Genomic DNA, 26,461 nt, shown 5'->3' with positions numbered 1-26,461 from the left:
AGGGCGGGAAAGAGGCGGTGCTGCAGCCGCGCCTTGAGGCCTGCCGGGTGCCCGATGCCGGAGCCCGGCTAGGCCCTGCCCAGCGGCGCGGCCGGCCCTCACGGTCGCCGTGCAGGCCCCTAGCGCGGCCAGGTCCTCGCCCCTGTGAGTGACAGAGCCCCGGAGCGGGTGGGGCCCGGTGCGACAGATTCGGAATGGAAATGCTTTCAAAGGGGAGCTGCGGTCCCTGTTTTGTACAGTTGTTTAGCCAGGGCCTGAGTTCAATTACACTTACCCATGCAAAACGACTTACAAACTATTTAAGACACACGCTTGACTCTTCCTTGTATTTTATTGGTTCAAAGCATAAATGTGGGTTTTACAAAGTCAGTGCATTGCAGGTGAAGAAGCTTAGAAGTAGTATGCAGTAGCATGAGACTTTAAACTCATGGATAAAAGGTGCTTAGGCTTCTGGAGAAAGTGCCGTCCTTCATCTAGAATACATATCAGAACTAGTTAGTTGCTCTGGTGCCTGGAGGGGAAAGAAAAGGAGAAGTAACCCTAGAGATTTGAAAACAGTCTTTGAAATAAACATTCAACTTTTCCTTTAAAAAAAATGTATTAACATAACTACAAGTAAACCATACATAATTGGCTAAATACTGTTTTCTTTAGAGATGAGCTTCAAGATGAGCACATTGCCAGTGGTACATGAAATAGTGCTGAAAAATGTCTCCAATCATGAACGTAGCAGTTGAGAAAGGTGCCAGCATGGCAGTTCTAGAGTTTGACATTTTCTGTCACAAGGTAAGTACATTTACAGCAGTGTAATCTTTTCTATGCTGTTTCACAAAAGGTGTCTAATCAAGTCAGAAAAGTTGGTGGCCACAGTGGTACTTTCCCCAAAAAAATCAAAACCAATTTTGAAACAAGTTTATCTATCACTAACATCTTTTACTACCTCAGTCTCAGAGACCACTGCCGAACACACAGCCTTGGCATTCCAGTTATTGCTGTGTATTATGGACATTCCTTTGGAGCAGTGCCACAAGTTGTAACTGCAGAAAGTCATCTCAAGCAAGATGTTTAAGACTAAGTAAGAGTGAAATGCCGAACAATTACTGAATTTCTATATAATTTTTACAAAATTGAAGTCAATGCAACATATCCAATAGTAGTGTTTTTTGCACATGCCTTCCACAATTCATTAAATGTGTTAATTCCTCAGATGAGGGAGATGTTTATATCCTGCTTAAAATTTAAAACTATTTTTTCAGACTGAAGGAATAATATGCACCAAGCATTTGCTCAGAGGATATTTTAAAATCTCTTGTTCACACCAGAAGTTTAATGCTCATGAGCTCTGAAGATAGAGTAAAAAATAAGAATAAAAATGAAGAAACAATGAAATATCCTAGAACATTAAAAATTCTGTACATACTTCCATGACCTTTCTTTAAACTGCTAGATGGCAAGAACATTATGCAACATAAAAGGTTTATGTATGCATCTCAATGATTATAAATAATTTCTTTAGAAAGAACTCTAATCTTACATTGTGTTGATGACCTTGATATAGCTCAAGAAATCTAAAGAGCCACTAGCCAACTAAGTTAGAAAAAAACAATTTACTAAATTATAAAAACTGGATAGGTTCTACTCGTATACCAACAACTTGCCCCTAGTCTGTAAGTGCACTAGAACTATTATGGTAACTTCTAGTCTACAATCAAAAGAGATACAGGAACTGTAATAAATCACCGGTTTTGTGCAGTGTAAGTATGCTTGCTATTTCCATTTAACAAATGGAGAACGCAAATCTATTTAAAATGTTATTGATATGTAGATGCATGCCACTGATTTCTGTGAGAACCGAAGGACTCACAGAAGTAATTTTATGACTGCTGAGTATCTAGAACCAGTTCAGATGAAGAGGATCTGCAAGACAGTGTTTGAACAGTTTGTCCTAAAGAAGCAAACTTGCCTACCAGAAGCAGTCTGATTAAAGAAAACGAACACTAAAATAAGAATAGGCATCTACAGCTTGCTCTTGCTGGAGGTAAAAAGACATGATACATCCTTTCAGCTAAATGCAGTTTACTACAGGAACATGTAAAAAGCACAAATTTTAGAAGCTACTTGTCATCCATGGTGAAGTACTACTCCTATATATTCCTTGGAATGCCCAATTGGGCATCTCAACCATTAATCTACTTTGGTATTGAGTAGACAAAACCGTTCTTTCCTTAGCTTCTCTAAATTTTCATACCAATTGTGACTTCCTTCCAAACCACACTAATTTAAAAGTCAAGAACTATTGTGAATATAATAGCAAACATATTTCTGTTAAATCCCTCTCTATATGGTTTTGAATGAAACTGGACAAACAATATTTAACGTATTAATGACATTTGCGCCTCAGGTTACTTAAAAGTAAGATCTTACCTTTTACAAAGAAAAAAAAAGGTTTAACAGCTTAAGTGACTACATAATTCTTAGTCAAACTGGAGACTGTTTCTCAAGGTATCTTTGTTGGTGCTGCTCAGGAGGTACTTGGGAAGTACCTTTACATGACACACTGGAAAAAATGGTTCCTTATGAAGCATACATAAGGTCATTGAAATAATGTACTTAGATTTAATTTCTATGAAAAGCCATCACTACAGTAATAAGGGACATTTCAGATACAGCTGAAGAACAGAAGTTTAGGTATAAGGAAAGCCATACAAAAGATACCTATGGTTTGACACTGAAGTTTAGCACAGCTTTACATTTGCAACTCAGCTGGACACCTTTCCACAACAGATATATTGAAAATAGAGTGGAAATGACAACCATCTAAAAACTATGTGGAATATTTCATACAAAATACTCCAAATACTTTTAATTATTTAACTTTTATTTGAGACACATTACTGTAAAAAAAAAGTTCACATGGAATAATAAAACCATTGGAATTTGAAGTGGTTTTTTTTGGAGAGGGAAGGATTTTTTTTTTTGTCTATACACATCAAAACACAATTAATGATTAGGCTTACAGGTTAATCACATGACAAGATCACTTTATCTGCAGGAGCTTTTCACATTACACCTTTGACCAAAGATAAAAATGTGCTTAAACACACACAGGAGAACAATTCTATTTCAAAATTAAGCATTTTCTCAAGGGCTATACTTTCTAGGCTGAATTTAGTAGCTACATTGCATTAAAATAACTGTAATTGAAGTTTTATTTGCAAAAATGTTTGTAAGGCCATAGGAATGCACTAAAACATTTATTTCGCCAGAAACAAGAAAAATCAATGGAAATCCTGCTTTTGTGGAAGAGAGAAATACAAATTTTATTTATAAGAATGAGAATGGCATAAGCAGTTCAGTGAATGGAGAAAAAAAATCTGTTTATCACCTACAAACCAATCACTCCTTAAGTTTAATGTTGCAAAATTTCAGTTACATTAATATATAACCAAATAACAGATGTATTTCCACAAATAACATTTATGCATTTTATATATCATTCATGTACTTTCAAATCATTATCCATTCACAATATTTTAATGCAATATATATATTTATGACTCCTTTCACTTGTGAAAATGACTTAATTCAACTTCAGCAGACTAGAATGGGAAATGTACTTACAATGGAAAATACTTTCTGAAAAAAAAAAAACACACCTACAAGTCTGAAAAGTCAATTAGCATTTTTGAGACTGTCCCCCAAATAAAAAAGTCAGCTATGTTAGGTTTTATGAGTGGTTTAAGCTTTAATAATAATAGAACTTCCAGACAGTAATTCAAATATTCTATATACACTCAACAAAAACTTCTTGTGCATGATTTGCTGAGCAGACTGAAAGCTAAAATTGCAAAACACTGACACTGGGTTTTCTTTTCTTTTTAAACCACTTTGAAAAATATTGGTCAAGATATAGTGCACAGGCATGGGGCAAAGAAATATTTAAAAAAACTCAACAGCATAAACAGCAGTTTTGTTTATCAAAATCCATCAAAAACACCTGCCTTTCCTAAAAAGTTAATGGCAATTTCTGGATCAAAACAGAAATATATTTCCTGCTTAATGAATAATTCTATGACTTTCACTCTAATGAACATGAAAATACTAACTAGTTGACTGAGGTATAGTTGAGTCCTTCAAAATTTAGGTTATATAGACTTGAGCAAAGTAGCAACAGAGACTGCACAAAACAATCATACTGATATTAGAAAAGCCTGTAGTACCCAGCATCTGATGCCTAGGCAAAACATACCATTTATCATCACCCGCTTGTCTAAAGCAAAATATAGCTAAAAAAAATTCCCAGTAAAACATACAGCTGATTTGCACGCTAAGATACAGCACAGTTTTCTGTCTGACAAGGCAGACTGTACACAGAAATAGGTCTATACTGACCAAAAGTTAGCACACTGATAAAGTGCAGCCACTCAGCCATTTAATACTGCTGGAGAACAGGGGTGGGGGCAAAACAGAGAGAGAAATCTGCATTTTACCTTATCCATAAGACCACATGAAATTAGAATTCTTCAGTTTCAGCAGGGGACAACAAAATTGCACTAAATTCTTCTACAAATAGAAAAAGATGAACTTTACATGAACATTAAGCAAAAAGTGAAATATTTACTGCATCATTTTATCATGCATAAAGTGAGTTTCCTATGGTCTTACCTCACATTTATGTACAGTTTAGCACAGCTAAATGTAAGAAAATAGCAAGTTCCCCCCCCAACCCCAATACAGAACAGATACCCCAATTCGCTGCTGCTTCAAGAAGCACTTCATAGACTCTACTACTTACAGGCTCTTTCAAAGGGAAGTTCATGGAGACTAATATTGAACATACATTTAACCACACAGCGAAGACAGGAAAAACAACACAAAGCATTCTGTAAACGGTGCCAAACACAGAACATGTCAGTTTTGGTTTGCAGACAACCCCTGAGATAAAAATCAAAGTATTACGACACCAACTAAGTCAGAGGTAAATTACTGAAAATAAACAACATTCATAATTGGTGTCACAACACTTTCTGTATAGAAGCACTTTTTTTTTAAACCATACAGAAAGCATAACTGCTTTAGCCTGTCCAAGAAAAACATCAAGGGTAGACAACAGAGCAGTTAGGGTTGCTTTGTTTTTCCACTAAACCTTGTTGCCATGATGATTTTTTTCTTTATTTTTTATTTATTTATTTATTTTAAGTGCAGCAACAGAAGGTTGAGATTCACCATCTACTTACAGTAACTGTTTCCATGAAACTACACGTGGGGACAGGTTGTTAACCACCCAAAACTTTATGGAACCAGCTACTAATATTAAATCTTTTCAAATCAAAAGTCTTCACATCTAACGCTATTGGCCTGTTCACTTTCAAAGTATTTCTAACGGACCCAAGATGACAAATTCAGCATCTGACACCACAAATGAAGCAGTTATCTGCAGTAACAACCAATTCACTGTTTGCAACTTGAGACAACATAGTGAAGCAAAAGCAAACACATCAGAGACATGACTTGGACAATGACAGAATCCACCTATCCCCTAATAACAAACATACTGGACGCAAACTTGTAGTTAAAGCTTACAATGGTCCAAGTTTGGCACATGAACAGAACTAAAGCACCTGTTTTGATCACTCATTGAGGAAATTTTTCAGAAGACAATAAAAAAGTAGTAGAACAAAGACTAGGTTATACAATGCTCAGTTGAGTAGAAAAGGCAACCAAGTTTCAACTCTGCTTCTAACAGTCCAGGTCACTGCACCAGTTCTTGATGAAAAAAGTTTAACTGCTTGAGCAGACCAAAGAGGGCTTCATACATTCAGAATTAACTACATAACTAATATTACATTATAGCCCTAGCGTGACATTTTCCACAGTGCCAGAACTTGAAAAACTTTAGTAACTGCACAGGAAGCTAGCTTTTGGATACCTCTGTTGTCAAGGGCTAATGCTTACAGACATTAACGGACTATCCTTAGTATTACACTAGAAATCAAAGTCACCTTTAGAGCAGTCATTTCTGAGCAAATGAATCCACAAAGCAATTACTCAAAACTCATGCATTCAGGTTCCACAAGCCACTTAAGCAATAGTGATGAGGCCAATTTGTGATGATAACTTCAACTCCAGAGTGTACTTCCTCATCAAAAACAAAAGAGGTGCAGACAGTTTGAGCTATCAAAGGAAGTTAAGTGAGGAAAGACACTGTGTTTATTAAAATAACTGAAAGGTGCATATGTGAAATCAGACAGTGGCAATTTAGAACACAACTTTGCTAAGTCTGGTAAAGAAAGAAAAGCAACATACTACATTCAGAATACAAGCCATGGCTTCTGCATGAACAGATTTGTGCATCTAAGAGACAAAACCCATACAAATTATTAAATGCCAATTGTTAGAGTAATTCTCATCATTAAGAGTGTCAACATCCGTACTGCAGTCATGGCCGTAAATATACGGCAAAGAAAATAATGGAAATGAGACTTTCTGTCCCATGGCTGTTCTGCTTTAAAATAATAAATTTGTTTAAAAAAATAAAGGAAAAACCTGCACAAATCTGTTAAGAATCTTACTTACAAGTCAAACTGTGCAAATACAAATGTAAGATTGTGCTGTAACAGGCAGTAAGAGGCTAATATGGATGTGCAAAGTTAAAAGAAACATAGCAGCTTTTGCAACAGGCAGTAAAACAGAAAGTAAAAAAGGAAAACAAGTTAACTCTTGCATTTGTGTCTCCACTTCATAGCTTCCATATCTGAGAAAGAGGAGCCTGACAGGTCAATAGGCTTAGTGAGCAAAATCCACTTGGTATTTTGTGTATCGCAGTCTACGTTCAATGGAGCTCTCAGCAGCAGCTTGGTGGTATTATTTCTGAGGCTTTGTGACCCTGTGCTTTCAAAGAAGCAGAAAAGGTTCTAAGTGTGCTGCAGTCTATCATTAGAAGTTCATCAAAGTAGCGTGCATCGAAAGAAGCTGCTCTTCTTAGATCGATTTTCTGTTATTTTTACTGGCCCACCTGCCCCTGATGAACTGTTGTCATTCTGAAAAAGAAAAGAAGTATCATAAAATGCAGGAAAAAATAACTTCAGCTTTCCTAGTTTCCCTCCACACTTCCCCCCAACACACACACAAACAATAACCCGGAGCAGTGGTTTGTTACAGCCTGAGCTCAATTATCCAGACTCTGTTAATAACTTGATAAAACTGCCTATTTTTACAAGAAACATTTATCTAGCAATCCAAATCTCAATTATTAGCTCAGGGAGTGACTACAGTTTGACATTTAATAAAGTAAGGATCATACTGTTACACTGACAAAGAACACGAGTTTCAGGCTGCTCAATAAAAAAACAATTTCACACAAATGCACAATCCCCAGGAACTTGTTGGTAGGACTTCAAACAAGCCAGTTATTTTAACTGTAATTTCAGGATATCTAATTTGTATGATAGTTGGAAATACAAACCATTTTTCTGTTGAGCTTTGTCATAATGTCCCGTGCAAGCGTGAAAAAAGCCTGGTGACAGAAATAAAAAAATAGGAATCAGTCACAAGACACATTAAAAGACAAGATATATTTGGAGTAGTCTGGCATACAAACAATAGAGTATTCGGTAGGCCACTTAGCACTTGGAGTTGCAAGGTACTGTGTTTAACACTGACTGCAATAAGCATGCTTTAAAAGAGAAAAAAATAATTTCCATCCTTCTCAACTTTGAAGCAAGTGAACAGACTTCTCCCATTGCCTACTTAATGGGCAAAAAACTATCTGCTGAATAGAAGGCTGCATACATTATTTTTTTTTGGCTAAACTGTACTGTACATCACAACTAGAAATCTACATAGAGTTTTGAGGCTGGCATGCCTGGGAATTCATATCGAAGTCAGCTTTCTTTCTGTCCTCCAAAAGCTTTACTCATGGGTTACCTATAGCCTTTTCTTTATGCTTCTAACATTCCTTAAGGAGGGAACATTAAAAAAAAAAAAAGAAATCACTCTGGCAAACCTCAGCATCTCAGACTTCAACATACAAAGGAGCAGGGAAACTTCTGTAGCAGGAAAATGCTGCAATTCTCCCAGAATCAGTAAAAAGGCAGATTTTAGGATTTTTTTACGTGGAGATATCAACACCCCAAAGACAGTTCCATAATGGAGAAAATGTAAATGTTTACCCTCTCATTGTAAGTTCTGAATACACCCAAAGACACACGCTCATTTAATGCAAATGAGTAACAAAAAAGTAACTTATTTGATCACAACAGTATCACAATTTCATCATTCCCCACAAGATAAACATTTGGTGGAAATAAAAATAAATTGTTACTTGCTAAATGCCTATACCAGCTGCATTTATGTTTTCTTCACAATTCATGTAACAATTTCCAAAAATACTCAGGTAGCCAAGTCATTTGGAGTAGCCACAAATTAATTTAACTCAACTCCTACGGGAGTCAAAATGAAATTGCAGGGCATGCCATGAAACAGCAAGTCAGCCATCTGGAAGAACTAATGAAGAAGATATGTACTTTTATTAGGAGACTTGCTATCCACCGTTGGTATTATTTGCTAATGTTCACACTTCTACTGTCTGCTATAAGAATCATAATGACACTGTGACCATCAGGTCAAGCACTATTTCTGATGCAGAACAATGCCACTAAGTCCATTCTAAAAAATATTCTATTGCAACCTTCCTGCAATTAGAAAAAAGGTTTTGCTGGCACAGTACTGATCATGTTAGTATACAGTAACAATCTCTTTTGTTAATGTCAGCTGGACAATCTGAATTAAGTACATGGTTGGAGGACTTTTAAAACGTATTCCACCAATACAAACTGAAAGGCTTTTAGACCATTGGGAATGACTTTCAAAAACGTCTGCCTAATCTGAATGAATACATCTTAATGTATCTTCTTCCTTTTCATACCATACCATTTATCTGTCCACTTTTTTCATAGTTAACATCCTCCCTCAACCCTCCCAGAGATGAGGATAATTGTTCATGGTAAAATAGGTTTGAGTTGAGCTACTTTTCCTTCCAATTCTATTTCCTTATACTCTCATAAATAGGAAGATGGTGTTTTTAGCACAGAATCTATTTGCAGGAAAACAGATTGTGTCTAAAGACCGAGTATTACTAGCTTTCTTCCTCCTCCAACATCAACTTATGACAGTCTATGCTGATGTTCCAGGTTTACATACAAATCTTCAGTCTCATCTGCACAGCATATTTAGTAGTAACCCGAAGGCTCCTTGACGCAGTAGCACATTATTCTGGAAGTAAAGAAACTTGAATCTGATTTCCTGCACAAAGCTTTGTTCTAAAATTACACCTATTCCCTGTCCAAAGGCACTTGCAATTGAAATCTAAAAGAACTGTTTGTTACAATAATAGCAGTGTTATCAGCCATTTAAAAACAATTCTGGGTATTACCAGAAAACAAGAAATGCTAGGTTTTAAAATACCTTTCTAAATAGAACAAGATTGGTGCACAGTTGTGATTTCAGGTCAGTAAGCCCAGTAGTTACAGACCATAACATGCCTCTACACTAACAGTTCATGAAACATACTTAAGCATATAAACAGCCATCTCTTACCTCTTCCACATTTATGCTGGATTTTGCACTTGTCTCCAAAAATTTGATTCCATAATCAATTGCTAACTGGAAGAGAGGTTAACATTTTTCAGTGATTCTGAAGCTCCTTTGCAAAAGGAATGTTTTACATAAGCTCATAATAGAACAGGTAATGTAGACTGCAGCAAGCTTTAAAAAACAAACACAGTTCATTTCTGCTTTTCTCTTACAAAAAGATTAAAGTTACTGGACAATTAGAGAAAATATTAAAACATTCCATATCCTAATGTAAATTCAAAACCTACAAAAATATAATTTGTCACAAAGGCTTATTTAGAACCCAAAAGCTCATTGAGACAGAATCTTCATTGATATGGATATGTTGACCAGGTGACTACATGCAACCACGCCTTAAGCAGTGTTACTAGCAACTATACTATTTCAGCTGCATACGTGATGATGTTTATTGTATAGTAATCTTATTCATTTGCTCTGCAGAGCAACTAATTACATTAGCTTTAATAACAGTACCTATGAGAAGGGTATGACCATGGTGAATTGGGTACAATCTGATCAAACTACATACAAAGCTTCATATTGAGACTTACAATATTTTATGCTATGGCAAAGGTTGGCATTCGTTACAGGTTCTTCCCCGCAAGAGAAGAATAATGTTAACATTATTAAACTGGTAACATTATTAACTGTTAAACAGTTAAGTGCTATTTAAAAAAAAAAAAGTCTGCATCTTACAATATATAAAAAAAATCTTAAATGGAGGTGTGAGGCTCATTCTCTCCCATATACCTAAAGAGAGCAAATACCCAGTAGCAGGAATCCTAAGAACAGTTCACTTCCAAGTAAATTAAGTCAACATAAAGCTTACCTTCTCTCCTTTTTCTTTTGAGACTTGTCTTTTTTCATTCATATCACATTTGTTACCCAGGATCATTCTTTCCACATCTGAAGAGGCATGCTGAAGAGGGGAAAAGGTAATCTTTTAGAAAAAAATAAATAATGATTTACAAGAAATTTTTGTATGTCGATCTCATCCACAAATGAGTATTTTCTTTTCCAAAAATTATCTAATGTAAAGGCATTACTGAGAAAGGGACTGACTTTTGAAAGAGGCCATTTAATATTCAACTATTAAAATACATTGGATAAAGATTCCCACATTCAATTTGCCTATCATCACAAATCAACTACAGTGCCACAAACTCTGCACAAGTTTGCACACATACACAGGCCTTTGAATATTCTGGAAGTGTCTATGCACCACTTTGAAATAAAGTGTGTACCATTACATCTGGGGTATTTGGTTAAAGTATCATTACACAACATATTTGCATTTTTAAAATAGATTATGAATAAATAACTAAGTAGTAATCACAAAGAGAACTTCAACAAGAACACCTTTCTAGCCCAGTCTCTATTGGGTCAAATTGGTCGCTTAGCCAATACTCTTGCTTAGCTAAAGAATAATACTAAAAAAAAGCCTATGGAATTTAGATTGGGATGGGGGGACATACACAGGAAAAAACAACAACAAAAAAGAAATGAGAAAACAGTAAGATTCTGTTACCTAACTACAGCTTCACTAAAATTAGGGCTTCTCCTCTAACTTCATAATGACCTCATGACCCCTCCCCTACTCGACAGCATGTCCTGTTAAATAATTTACAATAGGGCTAGCAGGAAGGAAGCTTACCCAAGACCAAATGAAGAGGACAAAAATCTTTAATTCGACAAACACACAACACAATAGCAACTGAAAATACACATATCTGTCATCACCTTAGTGCAAGGCTGACACCTTAAAATCTAGCTCCTTCCCATTCCTTAGACAAACCCAAAAGCAAGAAAGAACAATAAAAGCCCTAGGAAGAGCAGTTTTGAAAAATTTTATGCAATTCCTTTCACTGTATAGTCTAACTTGGCCATGTATGTTGGCTGCTATTGTGAAAGTAAATTATTTGATTATTATTTTTCCCAGGGAATTCATAAGATGGAATGAGTAAGAAGTACTTTCCAAAGTACCTACCTCCTCAATGTTTCTTATCCAGTTTTTTATGTTGTCAAAAGACTTTTCATTTGTTATGTCATACACCAGCATAATTCCCTAAATAAAGAAAATCTTGTTAGATGAGGTAGCAATGTTAGTTGACTTTGATGTATGCTGTTAGTTTGATTATACTTGAAAAAAATTTGACACAGAACTTACACACCTACAAGCAATAACCATTTCTTAAAGCTTTATGCATTTGCTGAAGATTCACCCAAAATGTTACTATTTAACATCTCTTCGCACTGCTAGATAGATTAAACACACTAATAGAAAGCTTTAAATTACTAGCCTATAATCAGGAAGAGTTCACAAACTCTACTACAACAGCAAGCAGGACTTCAATGCTCACATAGAGTTTAGAAGCAGCAGCCCCAAGCAGTCAAAGGATAACAAAACCTGTGAGATTCAACCTGCTGGGGCCAGTGTTACCTTTTCTGAAAGAATCTACCAAGTGCTCTCGCTGAAGCTATAGCTCTTTCAGAGAACAGTAATGTATGTGAACTAGCATGGGCTTTCAACAAGCAACATACCATATGGGACCACACAATAGCTAAGGACAGATTGCCAGGTGCACCTTCATTTCTTATTGTCTGTCCAATCATTCCTCAAAAGACAAAGTAGTCCTTAGCCATGAATGCTCTACCAGAGCTGCAGCCACTACTGTTTTTCCCAACTACATTCCTTACTAGTGGGTTTATCTGGACACACAGCCAGCCTATGAATGGATCTGTTCATAAAAGGTGATGAGAATACATAGTAGCAGCAGAGCTAGTCAACTGCAAGTTTAAATTAAGTGTCTCCACCTGAAGCATCCCAAATCATGGTATTAAGAGTGATTACATGTAGATGTACCACAAAGAGTTCAGGCTCTGAGTGAGGTATTTGACTTCAAGTCATTATTAATGAAGGAAAAAGTAACATTAGCTTTTGTAGGTGATCGCATTTCTAATCCAGATTTCGCATTCTCTACCAGCTGAAGGTAATGAAGAGCAGAAGGAAAAGCAGCTCAGTGAAATACATTCTCGGTATTAAATTTTTATTTTTTTTTATTTTTTTACCTATTTTTCAAACACTTCAAATGTATAAAGGGTTGATTGTATTTAAAAATTATCTGTATTAAACCATGACTACTTAGCTTCTTACTACACTCTGCAGAAATTGTAATCACATTAAAAAAGGCTTCAAGTTTCACCACAAAAAAACATGACTAGATAAAGTACCAGCAGGTTTAAAAAAAAAATAACACTTTATTCCCCATGGTCCAAGCAACAATTATCCAATTCTCCAGCTGAAGACTTACATGATGTAATCTAAAGAGCAGTGAACCAGTTACACTAGTTGTACATAAGCTTTTTCAAACGAGAGCACTCACCATGGCTCCTCTGTAGTAAGCTGTTGTGATTGTGCGGAATCTCTCCTGGCCTGCTGTATCCCTAAAATTCAGTGAAAACAAACATTTCATTGAGGTGGTCTTTACACTTTTGGGTACTTGGAAAAGTCTTTTTAAAACAGAACAACAATGTATTGATACTGACTCATTAAATACAATTTAGAAGCTATTTGCACAAGTTTCTTCAGGCCTCACTTCAGCATCCTCACTTCCAAGCTATCATACTTCTATCAGTGATTATAGTAGCACCATAAATATGGCATAAAAGCATTTACATTTTCATTCAAGTGTTACACAGCCTTTCCTAGAATTAACAAAGGCAGTTCTGATGCATCCGAGTCCTGCATTTAATAAAATTTAAAACATGCAGCAGTAAAATATTTTGGGTTAATGCATTTTCACATACTGTTATCTATTAAAACCAGCCACTATAACTTAGTGTGCCTTTTTTTTAATATCCTAGATAAGTTCAAAGCAGTATCTGTCTGCAAGTGAACAACAGGACCAACATATTTGGATACTAGTCAGACCTAGGGGATGTTAGATGCCAAAGGGCTGGGGGGAAAAAAAAAAAACAAAAAAAAAAGCCACCTTTTTGACTTACATCACCAATACAAAATTCATACCAACCACTTCTGGCACTTCACTTCCTCAGTCACAAGAACTTTGGCTTGCATGCAACTATCACAGTTATCTTTGCCAGAACTTCAGGTATCAGCAAGAGCCCTACATTCACCAGTAGCATTTTAAGAGTCTGGCATGTGTAGCAATGCTACTCCAAGTACCCATCTACTGCTATCAGTAGTCTCAGCCTCTGCTAAGCCACCATGCAAGGAATGGGAGCTTTATCATTCACCTGTGCCTTTATGAGTTCAACTAGGTATTAAAGTATCAAAGAATTCAGATTATATTTTATTAGGTCTCATTTTCTGGTTTACAATTATGTAATTAATACTTCTCTTCTATGTGGAATAACTAAAACTGCATTTAAGAGGACAGCTTTTGATAAAATGGGAAGTTGCTATAACACTAGCATGTGAACAGGCTATTTCCTGTGCTAATGAAACACAGCCACTCAAAGAACAAGCTAGAAGAAATCACAAGACTTAAAGGCAACGAATAAAAGGTATGAAACTTCTGGTACAACCATGCTCAAAAGTTACCAAGTATTCTTGTTCAAAGTATTCAATACTAGTAAATACAAAGCATTCAATACTCACTGAAAACTTAAATTACTTTGGAGTACTTACCATATTTGTAGCTTGATTTTCTTTCCATCTAATTCTATTGTTCTGATTTTAAAGTCAATTCCTGCCAGAGAAAAAGATACTCTGAATTTTGCAATAAACGAAAAGGAAGCATTCAATTTCCTCTGGACAATTTGTTAAGTGCAAATGTAGGAAAAAGAATTATTTCTGAAATGGTCGTTTCTTCCACACAGTAGGAAATGTGAGGTATACGTCTTTGGCAATATCCAAAGTATCAAGGATAAATTATTCTGCATAATGAAAATGTACCGAACTCAGAATCACTGATAAAATTGGTCAGGATTATGTGAATCTCAAAACTTTTCCATTTTCCTCCAACAAGGTCATTAATTTGAAATTGTATTTTTCTCAACTTTTGACTAGTCCCTACAATTAAATTAGAATCCCTCGGACATCTGCTAGCTCTGAGAAAAAATAACATACTATGGCTCTTTAGTTGCTTTTCTTGCAACACTTTATGTAAGCCAGCCAGACATCACAGTCAAGTGTGAAGGATCACAGGAAATAAAAGCTATACAGATAGTTACTGAAGATGACCAAAGCAAGCATATCAAGGATACCAGTGTAGGAGTAACTCAGATTTTCTAGACAGCTTCAGAAATGATCAAGAAAGCATTTCTCTCCTTTGCCCCCTTACTCTTCCACATGGTACCCATCAGTTCTATGATTGATTCGGAAGGCAGATTTTAAATGGTGGGGAGCAGGGAGAAGGAATTAATTCAGAAAAGCTTAATATCTCTTAAGGCTTAGAGGGATCATCAAATGAATTTATGAACCAAAGACAAGATTTCCAAACAGACTAGCATTTTAACTACACTATTTTAACTTTCGCATATCTAAACCTTTACTGTAATACAACTCAAACTGAGATCGTTCAAATTCCACTGTCTGACTGATTCTTGAATCCTAGGGCAGTCTCCTCCCCCAGTTAATCTGATCTGAAGCTAATGGCCCATTTTTCTTTCACTGGATCTTAAACAACTACTTGATATTTAGACAATCTGTAGAAGATGCTTTTTTTTTTTTTCCCCTTTCTCCTCTTTTTTGAGGTGTAATTTAAGCGGCAATTATCAAGAGTATCTTAACTGGGAGAATGCTCTTTCTAGCTTCAAGAATTTATCCACAGCTTAAACAGGAAGCACTGGAAATAAGCTACAAGATTTTTATTTTAATTTACTATAATAGCATTTGAACATGAAATAAAGACATTCATTAACTACTTGACTTTCGTTCTTATTGCGTGTGATATTAATATTTTAATATCCTGAAAACACTAAGTTTCAGCTGCTTAATATTGATGTGCTACGGATACACAGTTTGGCCCATTAGTTAGAATACACATTATCAGCAGAAAAAGAACATCAGCACTTTTAAAACCATATGAAATTAATTGCATTTATTTAAAATGCTAAGGCTATTGCTACAATCATAATTTCCAAAGATTCACTAGTGGTTGTACAGGCAGAAAGATCTTTTCATTAACCTGCATTCTTCCAAAAAATAACATAAGAATGATGCCTATTCACAAAAAAAGAAACCTTACAGTATGTAACAGAAGTTTGGAAAGAGCTTCCATTCTATGTTTAATAGAATTTTGTGTCTTGCTGTAAAGATTTTTCTAACTAGGTGCAACACCTGCTGAAATCACACTTAATTGTATTTATGTCTGAAAATGAATGACCTTGACTTTCTTTTTGGCCTTAATGGTGATAAAAGCACAAGTGTTGTTTTTTGTTGTTGTTGTTTTGTTTTTCTGTAAAGAGTATCGTATCATGGACAGCAAGTTAAATCAGTTTAAAAGGGCTCATTTATGTCTGGGCCTGAAGTCTTAGTACTGAGTGTAACAACAGTCGGGAAAACTAGGTTCAGAGACTATCATGCTTTGAAGATAATTCTGCACGTACTGTAAACTATTGAAACTCAGACACATCAGCGTAAAGAGTAAGAGACTCCTACAGGGATGGTTTTCTGAGAAAGTGAGCTTACACTGCAGTTAGGTATCTGTGTGCACCAGTCCATGCCTTGCACTGAGTGGTTTCTTGTGGTTAGTCATTTCCCTTACAGCACCAACAAGATTTATACAACCACTCCTTTGATCACTTCTAAAATTCAGGATATGCCCAAAAAATAGCTTCTCAGAACTTAAGACTTCTAGTAGGAACGTCACCAAAATTCTTCCTGAATAAAGATGAATTTCAAAGCTAAAAGAAAAACAAAGCGGAAAGCCATAAATATCTGTCACAATACAAAGAAGTTTAACAAATGCAACTGCAACTTTTAAGAGGCTAAAATGAACTAGAAACCGAAGTTTCTTTTGTTCTTTCCCTTCAGTAACAGGAAGTGGTGAGCTGCACACATTCATAGAGCAAGCCTAGTGACATGTGCTACCACTTCCTGCTAAGGACACTTGCATGGCCGAGTATGAACAACGTTTTGGTTACAGAGTTAGATTTAAGTTATGCCACATAAAACATTTGAATTGCATTTCAAAAGTAATTATTGACAGAGGAGAATTTCCTTTATCAAACGATTCTTACTTTGCACATAATCACACAGTGGGATACAAAAGCTTGAAATGATACTTGGGTCTAATAAATAATAATTCATTTGATTGCAAAAGATCACAGAACTCCCAGTTTTAAAATGCAATACCCAATGGTCTTCTATCCAAAAGCATGAAAAAGCCCAGAAGCATTTGGATGTTCATCTGAAATTATGTTTCATAAGTTTCTACAAAATACAGACCTAGACTCATTCTTTGGATGCAAAGGCAAACAGGAAAATTCCCTTTAATGGCCAAAGTAGAGCTGCCACACAGAACAGCCTGATACCAGTATTTCCACCTAGCAAGTCCATAGATATTAGACATGCACAGAAGAACATCTATTGCAGGAATCACAAGCTTCCAGTTGGCATGGATGTCTGAGTTGAGAGCTGAATCATGTTTTAGTTTGGACTATAATTGCTTGCATTTCCATTTTAGCGTGGGTTTAGAGTAGGGTTTACTGTTCTTCCAAATCATTTTCAGATCCTTGCTAACTACAGACCAGGGATGCATCTTCTCACTTTACTGAAGATGAACTTATTTTCTTCCACAGCTTCCAACAAAACTGTCAAGAATACGTTCACACAACAAGAAACTTGCGCACTACAAAGAGTGTCATTAGTGCCATACAAAGACTTGCACACAAAAACAGGAGAGTTGCTTGTTGCCGTATTTACCTTGAATCACTACGCAAAGCTCATAATGGTACCAGTGGTTTTCTACTGCAAACCTGTATGATGCAATTCTTGCAAGACTTCGAGAACGGTCTGAGCAGAGGCGCTGAAACAGGTTATTATGCTACTTTAGTTTCTGGAGCAGCAGCTTACTCTCAAGGCATAACTGTTACTCTTGCTCTCCCCTCAACTGACTTCAACCCTTCAGTCAGAGCTAACATTTCAGGTTTTTCAGTGCTGCAGGAGCACTTTGAGCTGGGTCCACACTACAACTTTTCCCTGCGTTGCACCACTGTTTGGGCTTACAGATTTTGTTTTGTTTCTTCTGTTAAAAAAAAGAAAGTCTGTTGCAGAAAATGCTCCAACATAATGAAACCAAAACAAAGTATTCTGGCTGGAGCAAGTTAACTATTAAAACAGTACCAACAAATACTTTCTGCAGGTAAAGGCTTCTTTGGTCTTCAGTCTGCTTACACAGAAGGCAGTGGAAGGGTCATATTCTTGAATTATACAAGCCATTAAAAGACAGGGAAAAAAAAGAATCAACAAACACACACAAATTACTGTGAATAGAAAGACTTAGTAGCCACTAGCAGGCACATATTAGAATCCTTCCTTTTATCTGTATTACATAGTTATCCAATATTTTAACTTAATTTGTCATGTAGCTCAACATCAGTTTGCAGTGCTGGACCTCACACATCAGAAAGCTGCATCGGTTGACAATTCTTATTGATTTGAACTCAAGTTAAATTAATAGGTTTCCTATCTCACTCGGTCCATAGAGTCTGAGTATTTATGACAACTAACTTATTTTGGGTGCAGTTGTAGTAACAAATTAGCCAGGAAATTAAACCATTCAGGATGCAAATAAATGTCAATCTGTGATAGCATACAGTAGACTGTATATCTACCACAGTACAGTATTTCTCCACCTCTGACAAAGCAAGATGCAACTTATAAAAAAAACACAAGTTTTAGCACTCAAAGTATAGCATTTTTAAAAGGTTTTTTTTTTAAATATCCAAGCAAAGGGAATTTTAAAAAAGGTAATTTAAAGAGGTGAAGGTCTTCTTTTGCCAAGAATTGGCAAAGCAGCAGTGAAAAAATTAATACACGGCTTGTTTGCCAGAAAGAGTCTCATTTTAGACTGTCTGTCAAAGAGCGTACCACACTAACAACTCTTATTTACCCCACTAAAGACCGAGAGATCTATCTTGCATGACGAGCACATAATAAAAACCCCACTCTCTTAAATAAGTTACCTTCCTACTTAACTAAATCTTGTCTTACTCTTCTGAAGTAAGAGCAGAAGTAGTAAAAAACATAAAAATCTAAAAGGAAATTAAAGATTTCTCTTATGGCTGTGACACTTATCACCATTGGACATAGGTCACAATCAAAATGAGTTCATTGTAAGACAGCAAAAGGAGTCAAGGTACAAAGCCTCCTTATCCTTTCTGAGCATCAGAGTGACTGGAATTTATGCATCAACTTTCAAGTTGAACTTTCTCCAACTACACAGTATTAGTCCTTCCAATCAGACTGTACTTATTTGTAGGGTTGGGGGCTTTTGATCCCCCTCCCCTCCAACGGGCAAGGACAGGATGAAAGCTTTGCAACTTAACTGTAAGACACAACACATAAGTCTTCAAGATATACAAAAGGAAAAAAAAGTATTTTCTTTCAGTCACTCAGAATAAGGCTAAATTAAAAACAACTTCCAAATGATCAACCTACCTTCAGAAAAAGGAAGTGAGACCAGGCACATGACTGAAAATCAATATGCTTCACCTTCAGTTTGTTGCATTCTGGGAGAGAATTACTTACTTATCCCCGCAGGCTTTGCTTCATGTGAACAGCAAGTGATTATGTTACATAGATGAACATCCAAACCAGTTAGCTGTAGGACGTACTAGCAGGGATTGCTATTTTCTGTTCCCAGCAGTAGGTATTACAGGTTTGGGATTAAATGCACAATTTTTTTTTTTTTAAGTGGTGTTTTCAAGGGAATGTTTGAATGCTTTATTGTAATACGTCAGTATACTCTCTAAGTCTATAAAGGCAGATGAATAAAGCCTCAGAAAGTTGCTTTTGTATTAGATATTTCTTGAAGGATTTCAGTAAACCTAAGAAATGACCAAGTGAGAAATAAGATCAGAGTATAAAAGGCAGGGTGGGGAACGCTTGCAACATACCAGCGTGTCATAGAGCCTAATGTAAAAGAACAAAGTCTAATCATTTTGAACTTGAACATTTGGCTTTAGTCCCTAGTAACATCTGCAAGGCATTTTCAGATGATCTCAGCAATGTCTGTATCGCTATGTAAATTAAAGACGCAGTAGTCTTTTATCACAACCACTGAAAAATACAGCAGACTGACCTTCACCCTGGTGCATTGCTGATTGTTAATGTTTTTGAGAAGTTGTAAGATTATTTTAGAATTACACACAAATGCAACCAGTTTTGCTCATCCTTCCACAATTTAAGAGGACAATCTGTATTTCATTCCTTCTAGACAGCCCATAAGAATCCAGAAAATACTACCAAATTCAGAGAAGGCAGAATAGGTTCCTTTGGGTTAGTTGGCATTTCTTAATCTCATTCTTCACCTCTACAAAGAATCTAATACCGGTTTCCTACCCAATGATTACAGAAGCGTCTAACATCTTTAAATATATTACTACAGTAAGGTTCTTAAAGTAAACTTTAACCACTACACTGGTAAAATAAATATATACAAATGGCTCAAGGAGGTAAGGCAATGAAGAATGGAGGTGCCACGCATGCATAGCATACAGTGGTTTGTTGCTTATAGGCACCTGAAACTTATTACCGAAATCTGACTGATTCCCATAATATGAAGCAAACTGCAGCTTCCTTCAGCATGCACCTCCTCAGCTGCAGTACAGCTACCACACAGCTTCATTTAAGATAAATTACTTGTTATTAAAAAAAAGCAAAAGGACATTCAGAATATAACTTAATTATCAAAATTAGGCCAACCTACACTTCGGAACATTTTTTTTTTGACTGCTCAGCAACCGATAGCATAAACTGCTTATCATACCAAGAATTGAATCCAATGCTCTTCAGCCACTTGTTTGTAACAGTGCTCCTATGAGCTCAGCCACCACGACAGTGCATTCAAATGCTTCAGGGCGAATGCTAGAAGATCCTGCAAAGTCAAATTCTGAATTCAAAATTCTGAAAAGAGAATATATAGACTGCTTTGAGCAGCCTTTGAATTGCATGATTTTAAACACCAAGAATACTTGGTCCAACTTTAAAGACCATAAAATAACATAGCAGAAATAAATTTATTACTGCTGTATACAAGAAAAATGAACAAACTTCCACAACAGCTTTAAAAGGGCTGGGTCTATGAAGCATATAAAATCTAGTCTATATCTACTACTTATTCAATGTAAAATAAACTACACTTGGTGATAACTCAGTTTCATCTAAAATTGTTCTGACAGATTAAAATTGTCCTATGATACAGACAGCAAAGTTTGTTTATTTTAAGAATTATTTATAGACTGACTCTAAGAGGACTCCACTGACTGAGCTGCTTTGAAAACATATTCCTTTCAAGCCAATATGCAACTGGAGAACAGCAAATATTTAAAATCTACCAAGAGACTCGAGCTGAGGCTAAAGTTCTACAGCTAGTTGAAACTAGGGTAGGTGCTGCCACTGAAGAGCGATGACCAAATCCTTTCCTATTGTGGTCAGGTTTCTTTTTATCTGGGTGAATTCTGTAATTCAGCTTACCACCATCTATAATTGCAACTGGTGGCATACATTAAGAGAACAGGTTTCACGCAGTCACAGCTCTCCTCTTCTGAGCACCAGATCACAGATACCACTGAATCAATCACAGAATTAAATCCCTTGTTAATACAGACCAAAAGGTGGCCATCAAGTAGCTTCCAAGCAGCTCCAGTGGATCCTGCACCAGGATATCACCTGATGAGCAGCAGCTCCATGCTTGCACAGGAATTGCTCTGAAGTCCACTCTCCAGCTATGGCTAGCTACAGAACAGAAATGGCTGCAGTGATCTGCCAAGGACTCTGCCCCACAGTGACTTAACCTGTAATGCAGCAACGGGAGATTTATTTCAAATTGGAAAGAAAAATCCCCTCAAAACAGGAAAAAGATGATCCCAAATCTCCTGCCAGTAAGTCAGGTAAGTTTGTAAATAAGTTTGTAAATGATGTATGAAAAAATCATACAAAATGCCTTCTTGAACCAAGACAACTCTAACTAAATAATAATAACAAAAAGCTCTTTTCATCCAAAAGTTGGCATCTTAAGCATCCCAGAGATTCAATAGACTCCTTATTGAAAAAAAAAAATTAAGGCAATCTAATAGTATCCTCGTCACCATGATTTAAAGTTCATTATTCACTATTCATACACTGTTTCAGTTGTGATAAGAACAGGCTGAGAAGTCGAGGTTTGTTTTTTTCCAGTAATTTTTGGTCTAGGTGAATCTATATGACTGTCCAGGGAGAAATGGAGAAGCTGCTTCTTTTTGGAAAAAAACTCTTGAAGTTTTAGGACTCCCGCTTAATCCAAATATCTACTACCATGATCTGACTATTTTGAACAAAGACAACATCTGTGACCATACCAATACATAACATATGGGTATCACCAGCAACATAAACAGCTAATAATGAAGCTTCCTAATGTAGGAAAAGGAGGTAGGAAAAAGAAGCTTCCTAATGAAGCAACACAAATCAGGCCAAAAGACAAAGCAGAAGGTTTAAAGTTACCGAAGTTATTTTTATAAAGATGGCCCTCTTAACAGACCTGGGAACCTTTTTTTTTTTTTTTAAATAAGATGTTTTCTTAAACCCCTGTTTTTCTGCGGGGTAACTGCATGAGGATTTTTTTGTTGTTGTTAGAGAAGCAAAAGACATGGGGGAAAGAAGGGCTGCTTTATTTCCTTATTCATGTAGGCAGTTAAATAGGCCTTTTTTGAAAGGCTCTTACTACCTAAATTAACAGGCAAAACCACCTAACTTATTAATGAAGGCCATACTTGTCTTTCTAGCCCATTACAGTTTGCTTTCTGTACATTATGCGAGTTTCCTTTAATGGCCACTTCACCTCCTTTTCCCACATTAGATATTCTAAGTACTCCTCTATAGTCACTTCTGCTAAGCCAGAGAAGTTCTCCCAGCCAGCAGTTACTCTGACTTACCCCTTCCTTCCATGCTTGGGTTGACACAGACAACTTACTTGATCTTTGATCCCATAAGAAGTCCCACCATACAGACAAGAAATTCACTTTCATTAAATGAAAGCTATTTCTCTCTGGCAGATGAAAGAAAGGAAGATTTTTTACCATGTGTGCGTAGGGGGTGGTGGTAGTATGTGTGTTCCCTGGCTGGTAGCCAGCTTAGCTTTGCCTAATTTCTTAGGCTAAACTTGTTCTTCCTAAGGTGCAGATTTGGTGCCTGACTGCTACTAGTGACCGCTCTGCTTCACACATTCTTAGATACTGCCATACATACACGAGAATGCAACTAACATTCTGCATCAGTTTTGTTGTTTGTTTGTTTTTTCCCTGTGGTGCAAAGGAGTAGGGTTTGTACAACAGCAGGACAAGTAATACAGATCATCTTAAGCTTGCTTGACTGTTTGTTCTCCTGAGCAGAGGAGAAGTCTTCTAAGCATGCAGTACTTCAGTTTTATTAGATTGTACATAGTTTAAAAGCAAAGTGTCACAGCTTACATTTCAGAGGAAAGCTCACTATAAACCACAAGATTAAATTGATATTAGATGCAATTGCTGGTCAAAAAATGTTAAAGAGGTACTAAATTACCTCCCACTGCAACCCCAGCTGGAAGAGGAAGTTGCCATCTCAAGTTTTGAGTTGCAAGTCAGGCAACTAAAAACCTCTGTATCAACCCTGCTCGTACAAAATCTTTATTTAGAGCAACTCTATTGAAGTTAGTATTATTCACAGCTCATTCACATTAGAAAAGGATCAGATCCATTTTATAGATCTACAGTCACCTTGATGAACCGGACATTCAAGATAACACAACATCTTATTAAAGATGAAAAAACAGAGTATCATTGGAAATCACGTTTGTTTGCAATTCAATCATAAAACATGAAATAAAGCATCATTACAAAAACTGCACGTATTCTTCATCACCTGTTACGATTTCAGTTAAATTCTGAAAGAAGTCAGTTCAAGACTTATTTCTAATAAAGGATGCCCTGTTGCAAGACTAGGAAATCCTTGAAAAAACATTTCCCAAACAAAAGCTAGGTGCCTTCAATACCTCTCTCAAAGCCTGTATCAAACAATACATTTGTTCCTATAGTCCTTCCACATTAGTCTGTATTCTTAACTTTGCATTCAAACCAAGTCACAAAAGCAGCTCTAAACTGCCCTCCTGTCACTCAAATAACCAGATAACACATAACCAAGACAGAGCTCCATCTGCCCAGTAAGTACAGGCAGAAAACAGTTAGACATCTGTCACACTGTTTCACAGTAACATGCAGCAAGAATGCTGCAACAGTATTTTTAATAAAAGCAAAATGATTCCACTCATATTGGCCTGTTGCAGAATACAAAAGGCCAGGCAAGGCAATCTCACTGGCAGATGAAAATCAAAGTCTAAGATGCTTTGTTACCAATTGGGTGTTACTATCAGATTTACAGTCAAAAAAGACACAAACTTTAAGGTTTTTTTAACCTGAGGTATCTCCGACTGTAATGCTGATTAACATCAGGCTAACATCTTGCTGATCACCCATCACCTATCTTGAAAACTGAATTATACTTCCAATTTCATATTTACCTCCACAACGCCGTCTGCCCATATTCCACTGTAAGCTCTTGACCACCTCACCCGGTGTTCCAAGGATACCCAGGTCTCAAGTCCTAGGCACGCACTTCCATTCTGTAGAGCTAAATCACAGCACCACCTGAGACACACTAGTCTCACTCACTTCAATTCCCTTATTATAATTACTATTAATAAAGTACCACTGACAACTCCTTCCTGACTTATCCTTCTCTTTGCTTGTCTATCACTGATGTTTGATGTTTGTTTTCTTCCAGAGCTCCTACCACCTGGAGAAGCCCAAAAAGAGATGGAATAAGGATGGGAATACGGAAGCCTAATAGGGGTGGAGGGCACCACCACAAAAAAAAAAAAAACACACACAACAAAACACCACCACAACCTCTCTCTCTTCAGTTATTTTTTGTCTATCACACAAGTAACTGCAGGGAAGAGTAGAAATACTCAGAGACATAATTTGACTACAGTACATGAGAACAATTTCCATTACACATTACAGACATGGAAATTTCATTGCAAAAGGGAAGTTGATAATTTTGCTTGTCAAAGGATTTTCATCAAAGTGTTATAAGGTCAGCATACACGTGCTTGATTGCTGGAGTAGTGTCCTATTTTGCAAGATGAAGGCTATGGAAAAGTTACTTCTGTGAAATCAACAAGTTATTTCAACTCTCAGATATAGTACTATCTCATGTGGGCAACTTCCTGCCAAACACTCATATTATCTTGGGTTAAAAAATAAATACAAGTTTTGTTTCAGAGTCAGCAAGGCTTTGTACTAGTCAGAACAACTATCAACTGAAGGTACAACTTCACTCTTATAGAAAACTGCTCAAACAAGAAGTTGAAAGGAATGCAAAGAATAAACCTTATTAGAGTGAAAAACCCAATCCAGATAGCACTGCTCAAATGGTAAGTTAAGATGCACAAAGACTTCCAAATTAATGTTTCTTTTTGTCATACACCCCACTGAAAATACTAACAAAATGCACATGAGATACTCCAAAATAGATTTTCTGCTTTAGGAGCTGTTAAGTATGAAAATTAGCTGACACAATTGCATTTTACTTTCCATGTAGAACTGTGCAAAAGCAGAAGTTTCCACTCAGGAAGCAAGCTAAATAACATAACCTTGCATAGCATATTTCCACTGTATAAGAAGTTTTATCCAGGGATTTGGCCAACCTCTTTTCAGTGGTTTGTGGGGATAGGACAAGGGGCAATGGCCACAAAATGGAGCACAGGAAGTTCCGCACCAACATAAGAACTTCTTCACGGTGAGGGTGACGGAGCACTGGAACAGGCTGCCCAAGGAGGATGTGGAGTCTCTTTCTCTGGAGATATTCAAGACCCCTCTGGACACCTACCTGGGCAAGCTGCTCTAGGGAACCTGCTTTGGCGGGGGGGGGGGGTTGGACCCGATGATCTCTTGAGGTCCCTTCCAACCCCTACAATTCTGTGATCCCATGTTAACAGTGAAAAGCTGATCCCCACTAGGGAGCACAGCAGTATCATGACTTGTCAACCCTTATAGAAGTTTTCCTTATACCGTATATAAAATTATTCCAGGTACTCAAAAGAAAGACAGACACTCTTGAGCCATAAGGAACTTCAAAACAAAGTAACCGGTAAATTATAGGTACATGTATATTGCTCTTTTATCCTATTCCTCATGCAACTGTTAGCTACAGGATAGGAGTATAGAAAGCCTTACTGTTCATGCTATAATGATGGCCACACTGCTTCAGACAGTCTTGAGCAGTGAAGTCAGGAGACCCTTTGCAAGACTCCAAGCAACCTACAAGGACTGAGCCTTAAAATTGTGCGTACATGACAGCAGAAGAGCAGGGAATCTGCAGAACACATTGTTCAGTACAACAACACAAGTACGCCATGCAAGAAGACAGCAACTACAGTTCATTTCTACAGTATGAACACTGAACCTAAGTAATTTGAGTATTCTACAGTAAGCCAATATTCCCATATTTCTCTCCAAATGGAAAGAGGTTCCATTGCTCTGGTAACTGAAACTAATAAGTAACAGTAAGAGTGGGAAACGGTAAGAAAGGTATTTGGTGCTTAGATGTTTTGCAGGCCCT

At 36.7% G+C, this 26,461-nt stretch overlaps 1 protein-coding gene across 3 annotated transcripts in view; it reads right to left on the bottom strand.

Annotated features, from left to right (window-relative positions):
* Positions 1–312: 312 nt before the first annotated feature.
* Positions 313–26,461, bottom strand: part of RAB8B (RAB8B, member RAS oncogene family) — a 28,735-nt gene continuing 2,586 nt past the window's right edge. The window contains exons 2-10 of one of the 3 annotated variants that reach the window (XM_040569456.1): positions 14,285–14,345; positions 13,017–13,077; positions 11,621–11,698; positions 10,463–10,552; positions 9,598–9,663; positions 7,466–7,516; positions 7,016–7,040; positions 4,491–4,563; positions 313–511 (exon numbers count right to left, since the gene is read on the bottom strand). In XM_040569456.1, the coding sequence (XP_040425390.1) occupies positions 4,514–4,563; positions 7,016–7,040; positions 7,466–7,516; positions 9,598–9,663; positions 10,463–10,552; positions 11,621–11,698; positions 13,017–13,077; positions 14,285–14,345 (482 nt within the window). In that variant the 3' untranslated portion in view covers positions 313–511; positions 4,491–4,513. Of the gene's footprint in view, positions 7,041–7,465; positions 7,517–9,597; positions 9,664–10,462; positions 10,553–11,620; positions 11,699–13,016; positions 13,078–14,284; positions 14,346–26,461 lie in introns of all 3 variants that reach the window. The other 2 variants (XR_005823171.1, XM_040569455.1) reach the window with 2 other exon arrangements.

The sequence above is a fragment of the Cygnus olor genome, chromosome 11 (genome assembly GCF_009769625.2).
Source record: "Cygnus olor isolate bCygOlo1 chromosome 11, bCygOlo1.pri.v2, whole genome shotgun sequence".
NCBI classification, from domain to species: Eukaryota; Metazoa; Chordata; class Aves; order Anseriformes; family Anatidae; genus Cygnus; species Cygnus olor.
The sequence above is the reverse complement of the archived record's forward strand: the minus strand, read 5'-3'. Positions and strand labels throughout refer to the sequence as shown.